The sequence below is a fragment of the Pseudorca crassidens genome, chromosome 2 (assembly GCF_039906515.1).
Source record: "Pseudorca crassidens isolate mPseCra1 chromosome 2, mPseCra1.hap1, whole genome shotgun sequence".
Classification (NCBI taxonomy): Eukaryota; Metazoa; Chordata; class Mammalia; order Artiodactyla; family Delphinidae; genus Pseudorca; species Pseudorca crassidens.
Genome location: NC_090297.1, coordinates 18,407,340 through 18,427,554, shown reverse-complemented (window position 1 = coordinate 18,427,554; position 20,215 = coordinate 18,407,340). Strand labels below are relative to the sequence as shown.

The window sequence follows — 20,215 nt, the reverse complement described above, 5'->3', positions numbered from 1 at the left end:
ATGGATTTTTGAAGGCTAATATTCCATTGTACATATATATCACATTCTGTTTATCCATTCACAAGCTGATGAACACCTGAAATGTTTACACCTTTGGGATATGAGAAATGCTGCTATGAACACTGATGAATAAATTATTTCTTTGAGTTCCTCCTTTTCCACTTTCTTGGGTATATACCTAGGAGTGGAATTGCTGGATCGTATGGTAATTTTAAGTTTAGCTTTTTGAGGAATCACCAAACTGTTTTCCACAGCAGCTGCACCATTTATATTCACCGTTTATATAGTCATGTATAAAGATTCCAATTTCTCCACACCCTCACCAACACTTATTTTCTGTCTTTTTGACTATAGCCATCCTAGTGGATGTGGGGAGATTCTTTTATTTTCAAACCACTTTTCAAAGTTACAATATTCCAGGAAATTCATTTCAACAAAGTTTTCAGATTTATTGTCCATAAATTTGTATATTAAACAGTGCAGTATCTTTAATTCTGTCCTCTTGTTTTATTCATGGCTTTTTTGTGTGTGATCAATGTGCTTATACAATGTTGTCAATTTTATTAGTCTCAAAAAGCCAGTTTTCTTTTTTTTTAATTGGATGATTCCCTCTCAATTGTAACTTTTTTCCCTATATCATTTAATTTTCTACCTTTTATTTTAGCCTTCATTCTACTTACTTGGAGTTTTCCAGTTGTTCTTTTTCTCACATTTTGAATTAAAATAAGATTCCAACTGCAGCTGACCCTAGGCCGACTCTCATACATTTGCTAGTATTACTCTTACAGTAAATATTTACTTAGTGCCAGACATGTACCTGGTATTGTGTGCACCACAGTGAACAACCAGTTAAAGTCTTTGATCCATTTTGAGTTAATTTTTGTATGTGGCATCAGGTAAGGATCCAACTTCATTCTTTTGCATGTGGATATCCAATTTTCCCAGCACCATTTGTTGAAAAGACTGTTCTTTCCCCATTGAATGGTCTTGGCATTCTTATTGAAAATTATTTGATCATATATGCAAGGGCTAATTTCTGGATTTTTTTTTTTTTCGGTACGCGGGCCTCTCACTGTTGTGGCTTCTCTCATTGCGGAGCACAGGCTCCGGACGCGCAGGCTCGGCGGCCATGGCTCACGGGCCTAGCCGCTCCGCGGCATGTGGGATCTTCCCGGACCAGGGCACGAACCCGTGTCCCCTGTATCGGCAGGTGGACTCTCAACCACTGCGCCACCAGGGAAGCCCCAACTTGGTTCTTTTTTTAAAGAACATGTTGGCTATTCAAGGTCCTTGAGATTCCTTATGAAATGTAGGATTTTTTTTTTTCTACTTCTGCCAAAACCATCACTGGGATTTAAATAGGGATTGCAGTGAACCTGTGGATCACCTTTGGGTAGTATTAACATCCTAACAACATTAAATCTTCCAATTCATGAACATGGATATCTTTTCATTCACTTATGTCTTCTTTAGTTTCAGCAATGGTTTGTACTTTTCAGTGTACAAGTCTCAAATGTCATATTTATTTTAAATGTCATACTAGTATTTTGGGGTCAAGTTCAGCCCTCTAGCTGCAGGCTTGAGGATTCTGTCAGTAGTGCTCTGTTATGATGGAGAAAATTTTTGGTGCTGTGGAAGCATAACAAAACCCTTATCATGTCTTGTTCTCTCCCTAGCTAAAAACCTGAGTCCCTTGAAAACAGGGACAGTGCCTTCTCTCCCTCTCCTGAGAATGCCAGTCAGTGCACTTACTAGTTGGATATCCACCCACCCAGTAACCACAGTAACTACTTACAAAATGCAAATTTGATCGTATCTTCCTGCTTAAAATCCTTCAAAAGCATTGCTATTAGGATAGCTGTTATTAACGTGTTCTCCAAAGCCCTGTGGTACAGTCCCTGTCAATCTCTCCCATCTTAGTAGGAAGACTCCTTCTAACTCCCTGTCGGCTCTCCAGTCATTGTGGCCTTCTTTTCATCTCTCTAAAACAATGTTTTCAAACATTTCTAATTGCAGCCTACAGAAAGAATTTTATTTTATAGTGCAACCTAGTTTGTTATGCATTAACAAACAAAAGTTTTGTAAAGCAGTACAGTACCTAGCTTTACTACTTATACAATGTACTCTGATATTTTCTATTTCTTTGAAAAAGTACCCACTAAATTGATATTATTACCAATGAGGTACAACACACATTTTGAAAAACACTGCTCTGGGCATTCAATTTCTTTGCCTCGGGTCCTCTGCATATGCTATGCTCTGTCGGGAAAGTTTTTCTTGTATCCTCTTTACATGGGTAAATTTTACTCATTCTTCAATCAAAGGATGCTTCTCTCTTTGGAGTCGACTGCCTGCATTTAAGTCCTGAAGATCGTGATGAATGAGTTAATACATGCAAATAACTCAGAACAGTGGGTGGCAAATAGTAATGCTTCATCTTATTAATGCGGAAGGTAATTGTACAACTATTCGTGTGACTGTTAATATCTGTCTTCCCACATCTCCCAGACTACAAATCCATTAAGTCAGAGACTTTGGTTAATTTTTGTTCATCTTTATAGTCCTAGCGCCTCACTTCGTCTGGCACACAAAGGGCGCGCATAAATAACGGCTAGGGAAGCACTGCCCAGAAGAAATAAAAACGTAGACAGACTGGGCACGGAGCCAGCGTAGGGCGTCATCACGGCGCTCCAGCGGCCCCGCCCCACAGGCGGGGCCCCGCCCACCTGGCTGTCGGTGGTCACGTGGGGCTCCGCTGGGCTGCCGCCGGGGAAGCTGGGTGAAGATGGCGACAGTGAAGAAGGCGGCCCTGTGGAGACTGGTGGGCTTGGCCTCCCTCCGGGCTGTAAGTGCCCCGGCCCGCCCAGGGGCGGTCCTGAAGGCACCGTAATGGTCAGGGTCGGGGGCTTGGCCCATAGCGGCTGCTGAGAGGCGAAGCCGGACAGCTCATCAGGCCAGGAGGGTTGGGAGGGCTTTGGAATCTTGGACCCTCTCTGACTCGTCCAAATCCCTTGAGGGGCATGGGGAAACTGAGGCCCAGAGATGGGGAGCGACTCGCCCGGGTCGTGGAGACCTGGGTCGCCATCCCAGGCGTCCTCATTCCCTGGCCAAGGCTCTTTCTGGTGACCCTGGCATCTGTCTCCCTGTAACTGAGCTTCAGACTTCCCCAAGTCCCTCATTAAGGAAAATCATGATTACCCTGCCAGTTCGAGTGGAGAAACCCAGGTCATCCCCCTCCGTCCGTCTCCATTTCCAGCTCTTGTTGCATTTGGGGACGCTTGGCGAGCTATCCCAGCGTGCTGAGCAGGACTTAGATCGCGTGTGGCCAGTTGTGATTCCCTTGGAATTGTACTTTGGGCCAGTTTGATCCTGGTGTTTCCACCTCTCGCCCATGCTCAGTGAGTGGAAGGAAAGTGTAGGAGACCTAATTGTATAAAGGGTTGAATACATTGTGTTGGGTAAAGCTCGAGCTGAGATGTCCCAGTGGTACTGAAGCCACTTTTGCGGTTGAGTGACAGGTCTCTAAACCCTGGTTTTCTTGATCTATGACATGAGAAAAGATTACCTCAGGGTTGGTTTGGAGATTAAGGAAAACGTAAGTAAAGCATTTAACATTGCTCTAGCTCTTAGTAAGTGATTGCTCAGTTGTTGCCTTAGAGTTTAGGAGGAGTTTAAACTGGTAAAAATTACACTGCCTTGGCACTAGGGGCCCCTCTCAGAAAACCACTTCAGTGTCTACTAGACCACCTTCCCCCACCGATTGCTCATTGCAAATAAATCCAGTAAGTCCAGCTTGAAAAGTTAAGAAAATTAAATGAGATGGTGGATGTAAATGTGATTTGAAAAAATTCCTGGTGTAATGAAATGCTGGTAGTAGGCCCTCCCTCCATGGGGTAACTTACACAGACTTGATGTCAGAACCAGACGGTTAAATCCAAACTTCCTCACTTCCTACCTGTGTGATTTGGGGTTTTCTGAGGCTGTTTCCTCCTCTATGGAATTGGAATAGTGATAGTTCCTGTCATGTAGGGACTAAATGAGGTGCTGATGTCTGGAAGTTAGCACTGGGCTTTAGTCAGTTTTAGCTGTTGATAAAGGTACCATAGCTCAGGAGGCTGTGGCCCAGGATTTGTGTGGTTAGAGGGGATTATTTCTATGCAGAACTTTACAGAGGGAATGAATTGGGTGTTTAACCAAGGCGAGAGAAGACTGGGGGAGACCGAAGGGTGGCAGAGGCAACATGGCCTAGGGGTTAAGAGCATAGGCTCTAGATCCACACTGCGGGGCTCAGTGACTAGCTAACCATGTGACCTTGGGAAAATTACTTAATCTCCTTGGACTTCAGATTTCTCACAGTAAAATGGGGATTATAATAGTTCCTACCTAATAAGGTTGTTGAGAGGATAATATGGGTTAATATGTAAAAGGCTCTTTTAAGTGCCTGGCAAATAGTAAATGCTTCAATAATAGTAAATGCTTGTTTTGTTGTTAGTATGAAGTGTTGTTATGGGGAAGGAAGTAGAATTGAGTTTATTCTGTTCTCATAAAAGGAACTTGGAAACAGGTTTTACATTCTTTCAACAACATTCACTGGTTATTTGTTGAGCCCATATTAGGTAGCAAGGCCTTGGAAAGATAACAATGAATAAAACAAAGTCCCTGCCTCATGGAGCTTACACTCCAGTGCGATCCTTTTAGGGTAATGTACAGCAGAGGCTCAACATACCTTTTGGAGGGATATTCAACTTGCAGGGACCTTCCAACCTAGCCTATTGACATCCATTAGTCTCTAGGAAGCTTTACTGGCTAAACTCAAAGCCAATTCAGGTGAGTTGTTTAAGTTCCAGCTGATTCATAGCTGGGAATATTTCCTTCCTTAAGGGTTTCAGGAATTTGGGATCCTTGTCAGATTCCCAGTACCCCTCTCCCCTTGCCCCATTGCAATATGTTTATCCAGAGCAAATCTGGTAAAATGTAATTAATTTAAACAGTATTAAGTAGTACTAAGAAGAATAGAGGAAAGAGGGGAAAAAAGCCTTGTATTACTCGGTGGTGGTGGGGAGGGGGAGATTTCCCATAGAGGACTTTATATAGGACAGACTTTACACAGAGGAGACTCGGGGCCTTTTTTTAATGTCTTCAACTGCTGAAGGTTTTATCTCCTCTCAGACTCACTCTCCTTGTCATCACCCAGCCTATGATTATAAGAGAACAGAGCCCCGTCCATCCCCACAACCCCACAAAGTCCAAGACTGCTTCTCACCACACTCAGTAGTTGCCCTCCTCTGGGGCAGGTATGCCCTTCATGCATTTGTCTGTTGTTTTAATAACTATTTAATGAGTGCCTCCTTTGTGCCAAGCACAGTGTCAAACGTGAGAGGAAGTGGAGGTTACGACAGAGTCGCTCATAGAGCATACATTCTACTGGAGGAATCATTGAGCAGGCATTATTTGCAGTGCTCTCAAGGGAGTCATTATAGTCCTGAAATAGAAAATAATGAGGGTGAGGGGATTGGCAGCTTTACAGAGGGTAGTCAGAGGGGCCTATCTATGACTGAAAGATGAGAGGGAGCCAGATGTGGGAAGGGCCAGGTGAAGAGCATCCTGGGCAGAGGAACTGTAAGCCCTGAGGCCCTGCTATGGGAGAAAGGCTGGTGGGTCTGGAGTATAGTGACCCATCTGAGGGGTGAGTGCAGAACAGTAGGAACCAGTAATGAGTTCTCGGAGATTGGCAGGAGTCAGATGAGAAGAATCTTATAGGCTATGGTGAGTGGGGAAGGAATGAGTCAAGTTTCTGGCTTAGGCAACAGGGTGTATGTGATGCTTCTTACTGAGATAGGAAGACTCAAGTCGGACTGGGCTTTAGGAGTAATTAAAGTTCTGTTTAGGGACATCTGTGTTTGAGAGCACAAATGGGTTTGTTTAAAAAAACCTAGGGACTTCCCTGGTGGTGCAGTGGTTAAGACTCCGCACTCCCAATGCAGGGTGGCCCGGGTTCGATCCTTGGTCAGGGAACTAGATCCCACATGCATGCCGCAACTAAGGAGCCCATATGCCGTAACTGAGGAGCCGGTGAGCCACAACTAAGACCCAGTGCAACCAACTAAATAAATATTTTAAAAAAATAATTAAAAAAAATAAAAACCTAAATGCTCAACTGTCAGGTGGTTGGAAATGGGTCTAGACTAAAGGAGAGTTGGAAATGGCCCTGTACTGGGAGCATGAATCACTTACTCCAGAGGTCCCCAACCCTCGGGCCATGGACCAGCATCGGTCTGTGGCCTGTTAGGAACCAGGCCGCACAGCAGGAGGTGAGCGGTGGGCAAGTGAGCGAAGCTTCATCTGCCGCTCCGAATCACTCCCATTACCGCCTGAGCTCCGCCTCCTGTCAGATCAGCGGCAGCATTAGATTCTTATAGGAGCGCGAGCCCTACTGTGAACTGCACATGCGAGGGATCTAGATTGCTCGCTCCTTGTGAGAATCTAATGCCTGATGATCTGATGTGGAGCTGAGGCAGTGATGCTAGCACTCGGGAGCAGCTGCAAATACAGATTATCATTAGCAGAGAGGTTTGAGTGCACAGAGACCATAATAAATCAGTTGCTTGCAGACTCATATCAAAACCCTATCAGTGAGTGGCAAGTGACAAACTGCATCTTATGGAGTAGACTGGAATAAGCCACACACTTCAAGTGTCACTGTCTCCCATCGCCCCCAGATGGGACCACCTAGTTGCAGGAAAACAAGCTCAGAGATCCCACTGATTCTGCATTACGATGAGTTGCATAATTATTTCAGTATATATTACAATGTAATAATAGAAATAAAGTGCACAATAAATGTAATGTGCTTGAATCGTCCCGAAACCATCCCCTCCCCCACACACACAGTCCGTGGAAAAATTGTCTTCCACGAAACCAGTCCCTTGTGCCAACAAGGTTGGGGACTGCTGTCTTATTCTATTCCTGTTTCTAAGTGAATTTTTTTTGTTGTTCTTGATTCTAAAACAGAGCAAATGTGAATTAAAGGGTGAGAAATATTGCTTCTTGTCTCAGTATTAGTGAAGATGGATACATTCTTTCAGATTTGCCCCCCTGGAGAATTGTGACAATTTCCTCCTGTTACTTTTTGTTTCCTCTTTTAAACCGAAGGTTAGCACCTCATCTGTGGGTACTTTCCCAAAGCAAGTGAAAATTGTGGAAGTTGGTCCCCGAGACGGACTACAAAATGAAAAGGTAAGGCTGGAAATCAACCAAAAAAGTTTTTGCAGGCTTCGAGAGTTCCATGTGGGGGGTGCAGAACTATACCCAACTTAGGGCCGGGTCGGGGAGGCCAGGCAGGCACCTGTGACAGTTCAGCCACAAGTGTTGTGACCCCGGGTCCACCTTAAGGCCCTGTGGGGGTTGGGGGGGACGGTAAGTGCTGCGGGAGCGCAGAGGGAAGGTGAGGGCGTGCCTTTGATCCAGCAATTGCACATAAGGGGATTTGTCCAAAGGAAGTCATGAAAGTCACATGCAAAGATTTAGCCTTGTGGATGTTCCTTAAAACTCTGTTGTAACAGCAGAACAGTTGGAAACAACCTAAATGTTCAGTAGGAGGAAAGATAACTCAAATACATTAATGACTTCATAAAATGGAATATTGTGAAGCCGTTAATAATATAGGAGTATATTAAGATGTAATCAGATTATAAGATAGTGTCTATATATATATATATATTTAATCTTATACTTTTGTGTAAGAAACAAAAAAGTTTATATATGTGTGGGAGCACCTGCCTAGAAAAGGATCATAGAACAGTGCTGTCCAGTAGAACTTCCTGTGAAGACAGAAGTTTCTAGGCTTGAGCTGTCCCGTACAGTAGCCACTAGACACTTGTAGCTGTTGAGCACTTGAAATGTGACTAGTGTGGCTGGGAATTGAATTTTTTAATGTAATTTTAATTAATTAAAATTTAAATAGCCACGTATGGCTCATGTCTAATGTACTAGACTGCACAGATCTAGAAAGTTACCTGTCAGGGTATTAAGAGTGTTATCTCTGGGAGGTTTTAAGGGTGGTTTTCTTTTGTTTTTGGGATGTTTTTCTGAAATAATCATGTATTAATTATTTTTTCAATAAGAAAACCTCTTTAAAAAAATTTTTTTTTAAAGCATGATCAGCCTACCTTTAATAGTGAGCGTTGGTTGGAAACAATAAGCTGTAAGCTCTCTGAGGACAGGATCATGTCTGTTCTGCTCACCGCTGTATCTGTAGCTCCTAGCACAATCCTTGGAACATAGAAGGCTCTCAAAAATTACTTGTGGAATAGATTAAATTAAAGCAGTGGGAGAGAAATTGGGGGTGGAAGGGCCTGGCGAGAAGGACTTGGAGTTTTTAGGATTTTTTACCTAATCCTGTAAGTACTAGGGAGCCATGGAAGGCTTTTGAGCAGGAGAGTGAGATAATGGAGACTGCGTTTTAGAAGGATTCCTGTGTGGGAGGAATTGGTAGAGTGACTGTGACCATGCCATAACATACATGGGATAATGATGGTAGATTTGGAGATAGGAGTCCACAGAGTCTGGTGAGCAGCTAGACATGGTGAGGGACAGAGAAGCAGTAGGCTGATCATGTGAGGATGAGCTCCTGTGCCAGCTGAGAGACAGAAGGGGATGGTGTGACCCTTTGGAGGCCACATCTCATAGGACCCAGAAGGTTAGTCATCTCTGCCCTTTCAGGCCATGGCACTTTGTTTATGATGGGGTCATAAAGCAACAAAAATTTAGTTTAAAAGCCTGTATGACAGGAAAATATTGTCTCCATGTCAGTATTAACTCATTTTCAAGTGAGAAACTGCTTCCACTGCAAAATGCTATCTGTAGAATTCGAAGACAAGCCTTGTTCTGCACCTGTTGGCCAGGGTTACATGTGAATTCATGATAGTGTTTGAAAGTTGAGATAGTGAAGTGCTTGCTGTAGTAAAAGCTTTGAACTAACAGGCTGCATTCTGAGACCATTTTATTACTGACTTTGCCAACCTGTCTTTTCTGGTTTTTCTCTGCATTACAGAATATTATACCTACTCCAATGAAAATCAAACTGATAGACATGCTTTCCGAAGCAGGACTCCCTGTTATAGAAGCCACCAGCTTTGTGTCTCCCAAATGGGTTCCCCAGGTGAGCCCCAGCCCTCAGGCATGTCTCAGATGAGAGGGATGTAAAGTTTTGCACTTGCCCTGCAAGTCATTAGAAGTCAGGAACGTAGGTTTCCAGGTCTCTGGCTTTGAGAGCTCTCTGTGCTTCACAGTAGCATGTGCAGCTAAAGAGCACGCCCCGGGAGGCAGGTGGCTTGGATTCAGTCTGGGCCCTGCCCCGACTTGCATGGTGAGCTTGGTGAGGCCTTCCCCTCTCCAGCTTCAAGATGACCTCTCAGGTCTCTTCTGGCTCTAAGAAGTCTAGAATCTCTAGGCCTGTCTAGAGGTGTGGCTTCTGCGTTTGTGAAGGGGAAAGACTGACGACTCCTGCTTCACAGAGATAGTCAAGTGGGAAGAAAGATCCTGTTCCAACTGAGTTACATGGCACTGAGCACAGTGCCGGGCTCGGAGCACATTCTCAGCAAATGGCTACAAGTACCATTGCTGCTGTTGCTCCTTATGTCGAGTTGACAGTGTTAGCCATATGGAGAGACTGGGGATCTCACCCAGGCCAAGGAGCCTTCTCGCTCATCAGCAGTCAAACAAACGGTAAGAGCGTTGGGGAGACTCAGCTCTGCAAAAGGACTCATTCTGCAAGGGTCCTGGAGAACAGAGATTTTGTGCTAAAACGTTTTTCTCTACCTAAACTCTGCCTGCCCTTGGTGGTGACTTGGCAGTGTCTCCTTTGGCTCTCAGATGGCTGACCACGCTGAAGTCATGAAGGGCATCCAGAAATTTCCCGGCATCAGCTACCCAGTGCTGACCCCAAATTTCAAAGGCTTCCAGGCAGCGGTAAGAGACCTGTTTTTGGTGGGGGCCCCTGAAATGAGATTGATGGCATTGGCCTCTGTCTTGTCCCTGGGATCAGTCCCTGTCCCAGGATTTCTGTCTGAATGACTTGTCTCCAGCAGTAATGGGCACCGTCAGACAGACCTGGGGGCAGTCCTGGCACCGCCACTCCCAGCTCTCTGATCTTGACAAGCTGCTAAACCTCTCTGAGCCTCAGGTTCTGCCTATAAAATAAGGTTAATGATGGTACCTAACATTGTGAGGATTTCAGAAGATAGGATGCACATGAGTTGCTTAGTAAGAGCCTGGTAGAAGATAAGTGCTTAATAAACGTTAGCTCTTGTTGTTGTTGCCCATCTCCTCTTTAAAGAAAGGTGATTGAGCTCTCCACAAGAGTTAAAGGTGGTTGCTAGTATCTGTCAACTTGCTTATAATTTTACATGAGAACGTCATTGGAGATGTTGATTCCGAATTTAGGCAAAAAGCTTCTTTTAAGAGTGACTTCCAGGGCTTCCCTGGTGGCGCAGTGGTTGAGAGTCCGCCTGCCAATGCAGGGAACACGGGTTTGTGCCCCGGTCTGGGAGGATCCCATATGCCACGGAGCGGCTGGGCCCGTGAGCCATGGCCGCTGAGCCTACGCGTCCGGAGCCTGTGCTCTGCAACGGGAGGGGCCACAACAGTGAGAGGCCCGCGTACCGCAAAAAAAAAAAAAAAAAGAGTGACTTCCAGGATGGTGACTGCAGCAACAGTGTTGGTTCTTGGGGAAGGCCAAGGCTTCTTTTTTATTGAGATATAATTCACTGTATTAACTTCCTAGGGCTGCCATTATAAAATATGGAAAAACTAGGTGGCTTAAAACAATAGAAATGTATTCTCTCACAGTTCTGGAGGCTAGAAGTCCTAAATCAAGGTGTCAGTAGGGTTGGTTCCTTCTTTTTTTTTTAAATTTATTTATGTATTTATTTTTGGTTGCGTTGGGTCTTTGTTGCTGTGCGTGGGCTTTCTCTAGTTGCGGCGAGCAGGGACTACTCTCTGTTCTGGTGCGCAGGCTTCTCATTATGGTGGCTTCTCTTGTTGCAGACCATGGGCTCTAGGCATGTGGGCTCAGTAGTTTTGGCTCACGGGCTCTAGGTGTGTGGGCTCAGTAGTTGTGGCTTGGGGGCTCTAAAGTGCAGGCTCAGTAGTTGTGGCTCACGGTCTTAGTTGCTCCGTGGCATGTGGGATCTTCCCGGACCAGGGCTCGAACCTGTGTCCCCTGCGTTGGCAGGTGTATTCTTAACCACTGCGCCACCAGGGAAGCCCAGGTTGGTTCCTCTGAGGTCTCAGAGAGAATCTTTCCACGCCTCTCTCCTAGTTTCTGGTGATGATTGGCAATCCTCAGTGTTCCTCCGCTTTTAGGTACGTCACTCCAGTATCTGCTTCCCCCTCGCTGGCCTTTCCTCTGTGTCTGTCTTCACATGGGCGCAATCATATAAGGGAAGAGGGACTAATATGACTTCATCTTAGCTAATTACATCTACAGTGACCCTATTGCCAAACAAGGTCACGTTCTGAGGTACTGGGGGTCAGCATTTCAACATGTCTTTGGGAAGGACACAAATCAACTTATAATATTCATATATCATAAAATTCACCATTAGACAAAGGTTTTTGCCACTCTGTGTGGGTATTCCTTGAAGAGAAAAATGCTGAAAGGAATTCACCTGGCCGTTGGCAGGTTGCTGCCGGAGCCAAGGAAGTGGCTGTCTTTGGAGCTGCCTCCGAGCTCTTCAGCAAGAAGAACATCAACTGCTCCATAGATGAGAGTGTGCAGCGGTTTGACGAAATCTTGAAGGCAGCTCGGGCAGCCAGTATCCCTGTGCGGGGGTGAGTCTGACCACATTGGTGCTGCCTCTCTTTATTTCCTCAGTACCATTCTGGAATAGGGCCAGGCTCTAACTCCAGTGACCATGCCTCACAGACTCCTTATCCTGGGTGCAGGCAGCCCAAGCTCCGCACCCAGACATCTTTTCCCAAGTAAATTTGGTCAGAAGAAATCCTGGCAAGTGCTTTCTCCAAACCTGATTTTTGGGTCAGTTCACCAGAGGAATCTAGCAGGACAGACACTAAACAGGGTTTGTGGAGGTCAGTTTAATCCTGGCTCCACCACCAACTCTTCACACATCCCTGAGGAATCCCCTCGGCCTCTAAGACGTCTCCGACATCACGTCTTTAATAGCAGTAGTGACAGGCGTTGTCCATGTATTATCTAATTGTAGCCTCACAATCGCCCAGCAAGGAGGCCTCTGTCCCCACTTCCAGATGACAAAACTGAGGCTCAGGAAGGATGAAGAGTCTGCTGTAAGGTCACACAACAAACTGCAGCCAGAATGCTGTTTCAGAAGTACACATCTGATCACATCACTCCCTGGTTAAAAACCTGTCAGTGACTCATCAACTCCAGACTTTTCAACGTGGTTTACAAGCCCCTGCGTTTTTCAGCCCCTGTCACTCTCTGCAGCTCACGTCACTCTCTGCAGCTCACATCCCTCTTCTGGCCCTGCTTCCTCAGCACACTGCATTCCAGCCAGCTGGAATTTCTTTCCATTTGTCGCATGGCCCAGTTCTCTCCTGCCTCTGGGCCTTTGCACGTGCTTTCTGTAGACTCAGGACACTCTTCCTTCTACATCCTACTTGTCAGGGCTAACTCCTGCTCATCTCAGGTCCTCTCATGGATGCCAGTTTCTCCACGAAGCTTTCTCTTCCCTTAGGTGGAGTTGGTGTCCCTCCTCTGGGCTCCCAGAGTCCCCTGAACATCCTCTAACAAAGCACTTACCTGCTTGTTAAATTCTCCTCTGCCTCCCATCCCCCACTAGACTCTGCTCTCCGTGAGGGCAGAGCCCACCTCAGTCCCTGCTGTACTCCCTCTCCCAGCTCTGGGCCTAGCACATAGTAGGTGCTCAGGAACCGACGGGCGGATAGATGGATGGGGAAGCAAGGGCATGTCAGGTCTTCCTGACTCCCAAGCCTGTGCTCTTTCCTCAGTATTCCTTTAGCTTTTCTGTGCTCAGCAGTGATTGGAGAGTAAGAAGAAGGATTAAGACGGAAAAATACACTGAGATGTTTGAGTCTGAAATGTATTTATCCAGCAGACATTTATTATGCCTCATAATATGCAGAGTACTTTGTAAGACTCTAAAAGGTTTTAATGGAGCCTCAGCCTGAATGGGTGGGTGGACATAGAAACTGGCTACACCCAAGATCCAGACTCCTCACCGTAACTCGCAAGACCCCACGATCAGGCCGGTGGCCTCCTCTCCAACCTCATGTTGTACTTCTTTGCCCCTTGCTGCCCATACCTCAGCTGTTTTGTCCTTTGTTCTGTGTCTTGAACACACCTACTCTTCGGTCTCAGGGACTCTACACTGGTTCTTCTCTCTGCCCGGAACACGGCTCTCCCCCCATCTCAGCTCCAGCTTCGCGTCCTCACAGAGGTCTTCCTGGGCCATCCTACTGTTGTTGGCCTCCTCTGGTTGCTCCTGTCACACTTCCCTTGTCTTTCCTTCATAGCACGTCACTTTTTGAGATTATGTCCTTCCCTTATTAAACTGTTGGTTTGTTTGTTTGCTGTACACGGGCCTCTCACCCCTGTGGCCTCTCCCGTTGCGGAGCACAGGCTCCGGACGCGCAGGCTCAGCGGCCATGGCTCACGGGCCCAGCCGCTCTGCAGGATGTGGGATCTTCCCGGACCGGGGCACGAACCCGTGTCCCCTGCATCGGCAGGCGGACTCCCAACCACTGCACCACCAGGGAAGCCCTAGATCACTCTTTTATCTCTGTCTCCCTACCTGAAACCTTAAGCTCCGTGGCGGTGGGGATCTTTTCAGTCTTCCTCACTGCGCTTCCCCAGTGCCTGGCACACTGTGGGCAGCTCGGTATATATCAGTTGAATAAATGAGTGTTTGAACCCTCTGGCCACTCAGCCGGAGCAGCCGGTCCCTTGGCCCTCGGCTGGCCCAGCTTTTTCGTTCCCGCTTTGCTTTCACCCGTCCTTAGTCCTCTCCCGAGCATGGCCCCACTCCATGCGGCTCCGCTGGCTGCCCATAGTGCCCTCTTTAGCTTCTCCTCCCCCTTGGTTGCCTGGCTGCCTCTCTGTGTGTCGCCTGCTTCCTGAACTACAGGCCTGTTAGTTTCTTGCCCTCCCTGCTGTGGTGCTGCACTGCCCGCTCCTGGCACTGAGCAGCACTGCCTTCGCCCACTCGCTGGCATTGAGTTAGCCTCTCAGCCAGGCCCGTGGCCTCCCGCCTGGCTTCAGGTTTGGGTGCAGGCTAACCAGGGATGTGTGTCAAGCAGCCACCCTGCCCCAGCTCTGCTGACCAAAGAGCCCGGGGGCATTGACACCAATCCTCCCTGTTTTCCCACAGGTACGTCTCCTGTGTGCTCGGATGCCCCTACGAAGGGAAGATCTCCCCGGCTAAAGTAGCTGAGGTGTGTGTGTGGGGGTGGATTTCGTGAACGTTGGCTCCCGTGCCTGCCCCTGAGTGCATAGGTTGCTCTCGCCACACTTTCATGGTGGGTCACGGATTTCATTTCTTTGCCCAGCTCCTTCATTAAGCCCCTCTGAGAGCACAGCCCTGTGCTCACCCCTGGAGGGCCACCTCCTAGCCTGGCATGAAGTCTCCGAAGCCCCTGCCCTCTACCCCAGGGTGAAAGCCCCTGACTCAGTTTCCAGTCTGGTCAGTGGACAGGTGATGTGAGGTGAGAATCCTCTGCAGAGGGGTTCCTTGTAGTGGTTGGAGAGGCCATTGACATCCTCTGAGAATAACACAGAGCGGGAAATGAACTTGAACAGCCCAAGAACTTATGTCATTTTGTCCTCAAAAGCACCCAGCAAATTTGGTGTTATTGTTATTCCATTTTACAGTTGAGGAAACAGACTAACTTGCCATGCAGGTTGCAAATGGTGAAACCAGGTCTCAACTCCCATCTGCGTACCTCTAAAGCCCTCTTGCTCTTCCCACACACCAGGTAGCACCCGGAAATGAGCATTGCTAACAGTAGCAACTGCTTATTGAGAGTGGCTGCTGTCGTCCAGAATCTCAGCCTTCTGTTGCCGCCAGTCCTCCCTGTATCCCTGCAAAGGCTCGTCACTGTTTTTCAGAAGCAGAAATTGAAGCTCAGGAAAGTTAGGTCCGTTGCCAAGGTCCCATAGCTAGTGAGCAGCGGAACTGGGGTTTCACTTCAGCATCACGTCACTCCCGAGCCTGCCGCTTCTGCTGCACCCTCTGCCGCCCACTGGCTGCCATGGCTCCTTGTCATTCTGCCCACATGGGCAGTCGCGGAGGGGGCTCACCGATTTCTTTATCCATCAGACCACCGTTGAGTATCACCACGTCCCTGACCCCACCTCCGCCTTCCTCCCCCTTCTCCAGCACAGCAGTGTGGAGCAGCGTCTCCTCAGGTGGGGCATATACTGCTCTGGTTTTGCAGTGATTTTAGGGGTTGACAAATGCGCTTCTAAAAATTTTAATAGTTATGTACTTCTCTTAAAAATATATAACTAGCACCCCAGACCCATGATTTCACACATCTTCCTACCAAGGATAGAGCTACGCGAAAGGAATCAATTCTACTGATTCTGGTCCCTGGGTCTGACACAGTGTGTGAAGGTGGTTAAGTGGAGGACTGGATGGAGTTTGAAGCACACACAGGAGGAAAGCACAGGGGTTGGGGCCCCAGGGCCCGCGCCCAGTGGCCAGCTTTGCTCCTTACGTCCCAGTCTCCTGACGAGTAGAAGGAGGATCGTCATTCCCACTCATAAAGTTGTAAGGAGTCTGTGGTCTGGTAGGAATTTAGCGTCTCACACGTGGAGGTGTTCTGCGTAGGCTAAGGACCCCTGGCTTGAGGAATCTGGGGTCCTCCAAGCGCCTGCTTGTTTCCCCAGGTTGCCAAGAAGATGTACTCGGTGGGCTGCTATGAGATCTCTCTGGGAGACACCATTGGCGTGGGCACCCCTGGGACCATGAAGGATATGCTGTCCGCTGTCATGCATGAGGTGCCAGTGGCTGCCCTGGCTGTCCACTGCCATGACACCTATGGCCAGGCCCTGGCCAACACCTTGATGGCCCTGCAGGTAATCAGGGCATGTCCCAGAGTAGAGGCACATGTCCATTCTCCCGAAGGGTATGGTGGCAGGACAGCTATGTTTCGTTTATTCTTTCAGCAAGCGTTCACTGTGCTGAAGGCCCACACCTGTGTGCCAGGCCGCGGGCTGGCCATGGCGGACACAAACACGTGACCCTGCCCTAAAAGTGCCTGCATCTGTCTGTTAGGAGAGACAGTCGAGAATCAGGTGACAGTCCTAATGCACTGTGACAGATGCCACGCAGGGAGGAAGCCTGGGGCTCGGCAAGGCCCCAGTCCCAGCTGGGGAGGCCAGGGAGGATTCGCCAGGGGAGGCCTGAAGGACACGAAAGTTAAGCAGTTGAAAAAGGGAAGCGGAAAGGTGACCAGGCAGCACTGCATTGTAAGACTAAGGTGGGGTCAGGGAGGACTCAGGTGCCCCGGCCTCGCCCTAGCACACAGGGCTGTGAGTGCGCGTGCGTGTGCCTGTGTGTAGCGAGAGCGGGCAGGAAGTAGGGAGGGAGGCAGAGGTCACTCAGAGGGAGAACCTTTAATGCTGTTCCCCAAAGATTGGACTAAGACCTCAGATTGGGTTTCTTTTGAGGCTTGCTTCTTGCGGGCTGGCCCAGAATGAGGGTCCCGTGGCCCAGCAGCCCCTTAGACGGAAATTTCCGAGTGTCTGACCACAGGCTGCCTTGCTGTAGTGATAGTCCGAGTCCAGCCGGTTGTCTTTAGGTTAGCTAGAGCTATCCGGGGCCACCTTATTTTTTCCCCTCTTTCTAGTTCTCATGTTACCTCCTTGAGGCTCATGTCTTTAAGCCAGATGATTCTATTACCTTCTGGGTCTGTTTTCTCAGAGTTGAGGTTTAAGGAGAGAGGAGAAAGTGAAACAGTCATATTAGGAAAGTGGGGCGACTGACCTAGAGAAATGGGATAGGCCCCTGTGGGGTTAGAGGCTTGATGTGGGGTGAGGGAGTGGGAGCGGGGGTGAGTGAACACAGTAAGCACAGGGGTCTGAAACCTCAACAGTGGGAGAGGGTTAGTTTAGGTCGGTGATCGGGAAGGGCCCCTCTGAGGAGGTGGCTTTTAGGCTGAGAAGGAGAAGGTGAGGAGTTGACCATGAAAGGAAGGAGGGTGGATATTCCTGACAGAGGAAACAGTGTAGCATAAAAGACTCACACTGTTTTAGGAACTAAAAAGAGGAACAGTTTCTTTCAGTGGGATTTTCACGTCGACAGAATCATAAGCCAAAGAATTTCAGGCAGCAGATGGTAGGTTTACAAGAACCGGCTTTGTAGGCTCTGGTCCCCACAGTGACAGCCATGTTTCACCATCCTTGTTTGCAGATGGGAGTGAGTGTCGTGGACTCTTCTGTGGCGGGACTGGGAGGCTGTCCCTATGCACACGGAGCATCAGGAAACTTGGCCACCGAGGACCTGGTCTACATGCTGGCCGGCTTGGGCGTTCACACGGTAATGTCACCTGCCTCCCGGTGGCGGCAGCCCTGAACTGACCAGAGCTCTGCCTAAAGCCGGAAGACAGAAGCTGCTGGGTTTGTTCAGGGTTTTTGTGGTGGTGCTGGTGCAGTTAAGAGAAGGGTGCCAAGGGATTAGGGCCGTTCTGTCATATGTTTTGGGATAACAGCGTGGCAGATGGAGGCCACGAGGAGGCAGGCCCTCAGTGTGAGGGGGCACGGGGGTGTAGGGAAAGAGCCCTGAAAGGGTAAAGCCATGACCTGAAGCGAGTCAGTTTCCTCTGGACCTTTGTTTTGTTCTCTGAAAAATGAGGGCGGCAGAATTAGCCCCCCAGGGCTCTGCCGGAGTCAGTAAGGGCCCTCAGTGTGGGTTGGAAGCAGTGTAGCATCTGTGCTTTTGGATTAGACAGAACTGGGTTTAAAACCTAGTCCTGTCACTCACAGGCTGTGTGACCTGACAGATTACTTCACAGCTCTGGGCCTAGGAAATGGGAATAATAACAGCACCTATCTCACAGAGTCATTATGAGGATAAGAAAATGTGGAATGCTTGGCCCAGAGCTAAGCAGATAGTACACATCAGTAAATAGCTATTGTTATCAAGAGGTTTTCAGTGTGGCCCTTTTAGTTGGTGTTTTTTTTTTTTTTTAATTTTTCACTTATTTATTTTTGGCTGCGTTGGGTTACGTTGCAGGGTTTCTCTAGTTGTGGAGAGCGGAGGCTACTCTTCGTTGCAGTGCGTGGGCTTCTCATTGTGGTGGCTTCTCTTGTAGGGGAGCACGGGCTCTAGAGCGCCGCCTCAGTAGCTGTGGCACACAGGCTTAGTTACTCCGTGGCATGTGGGATCTTCCCAGACCAGGGATCGAACCTGTGTCCCCTGCACTGGCAGGCAGATTTTTATCCACTATGCCACCAGGGAAGCCCTTAATTGGTGTTTTTACTCCTGTTTCTCTCTGCCTCACGGTCCTTACTTCAGTATTCAGTGTTTGACCACGGTGGGCCAGGCCTGTGCTAGACTCTGGAGCTGGAGAACCCCACATGCCACGAGGACACCACCTCACAGGCAACTGGTTTTCCGTCGTCAGAGGAACAAGGGCCTGGTTGTCTTCACCCTTACACAGTTTTCTGTCCAGTCTGATGTTTCCCTGGGTGTTGAGGGCATGTCGTGACTTACTGCATCCTCTAACTTGTTTCTCAAAGGGTGTGAACCTCCAGAAGCTCCTGGAAGCTGGGGCCTTTATCTGTCAAGCCCTGAACAGAAGAACCAGCTCCAAAGTGGCTCAGGCTACCTGTAAACTGTGAGCCCCTTGCCCCCCAAAGCCCTGGGGACTGTGTGGGAATAGGGACATGTGTGGATGACTCACAGATGGGCATGTGGAAATGGGAATGAAATCAACAGGAGTAGGCACCTCACTGCCAGCTCTGCACCTAGATCTCTCCTGGCGGAAAGGAGGTGGACTGAAGTTGCCTGGCCTCAGGCCCTCCCTGCCTGACCTGAGTATGAGTAAGAGACTTGGGCAGCTGGAGGTCTCCCTTCACCATGGACCCAAAGGCCCAGGAGTTGGATGCCTAAAGGCACTTGGGAACCCAATTCTCTGACTTGGGTTGATCCTCAAGTCTCATCTCTGGGTGAATCCTGCCAGTTGGCCACTCTGCACAGCCTGATGCTGCCATATCCTCGGGGCCATCGCTCGCTGACTTTGTAGGGCAAAGGGGCAGGGAGGAATTTTTCCCTCAACTGGCAGAGGGCATTTGGTGAAGGGGTGAGGGCTGAGCTGTGGTGGCCACCTGCCAACTCCAGCACCTCTGGAAAATCTCCACTTTGAACATGATTGTTGAAAGCAGCTTATGTAATTAAAGGTTTAATGACATAACCATTCCAGTGTTCTGTTGTACAGATGTGTGTACATAGGGAAGAGAGAATAAAGCATCTTTTCAACATTTCCTCTAAGAGGAAAACACAGACTTCAGTTTATTAATCTCTGAATTTTCTCCCTCTTTCCCTTCTTGAGAACTGGGGAGGTCGATGGTAATGACAGCGCTGACCAGAGCACCCTGGGGAGGTTGTTTCTGAGGCTCGTGGCTCTGTGACCTGGGCTGTTGCACAAGGTCCTCTGGGCCTGGGCAGGTGCAGCTCTGGGCACACTCAGCTCTCGGGACCTCAGCCTCTCCTGCCTGTCAGCGTCCTTGCTGGACTCGGGCAGGCCCAGGGCACTCAGGCTGTGGGACACACGTGTGCATTTCTTCCTTTGCTCGGGTTTCATCATTCAGTATGTCATGCCTTTATACACATCATTCCTTAGCCCTCCCTTTATTTTAAACAAAAACAGAACACCATTTTCTAACGTACTATTATGGTAGGCAGCGTGCAAACCGTTCCAGGCTGACCGCAATTGGCGCTATAATTCCTGTTTTAGTTTTAGGGCTCCCTTAGCGGTATTTTTAAAAAAAAAAATCTATCTAATCTAACCATCTTATCTATCTAATCTAATCCATCTACGCCGGGTCTATCTATCTAATCTAATCTATGCCTGGTCTTCGTTGCTGCGTTCGGGATCTTTAGGTGCGGCATATGGACTTCTTAGTTGCAGCATGCATGCGGGATCTAGTTCCCCGATCGAATCGCGGGCCCCCTGCACTGGGAGCACGGAGTCTTACAGGACCGACAGGGAA

The 20,215-nt window shown here is 48.3% G+C and overlaps 1 protein-coding gene across 4 annotated transcripts; it reads left to right on the top strand.

Annotated features, from left to right (window-relative positions):
• The first annotated feature begins 2,719 nt into the window (after nt 1-2,719).
• Nucleotides 2,720-19,501, top strand: HMGCL (3-hydroxy-3-methylglutaryl-CoA lyase). 4 transcript variants are annotated; one of them, XM_067723945.1, is made up of 9 exons: nt 2,720-2,845; nt 7,153-7,236; nt 9,053-9,160; nt 9,874-9,969; nt 11,684-11,832; nt 14,370-14,433; nt 15,890-16,078; nt 17,415-17,540; nt 18,743-19,501. In XM_067723945.1, exons 1-9 carry the CDS (start codon nt 2,786-2,788, stop codon nt 18,842-18,844), a joined length of 978 nt encoding a protein of 325 aa, XP_067580046.1. In that variant the 5' UTR covers nt 2,720-2,785; the 3' UTR covers nt 18,845-19,501. The 4 variants fall into 4 exon arrangements, with proteins under 4 accessions (XP_067580046.1, XP_067580054.1, XP_067580063.1 ...); XM_067723953.1 differs by having other exon boundaries at nt 18,519-19,501; XM_067723969.1 differs by lacking the exon at nt 2,720-2,845 and having other exon boundaries at nt 7,217-7,236; nt 9,855-9,969.
• The last annotated feature ends 714 nt before the right edge of the window (nt 19,502-20,215 follow it).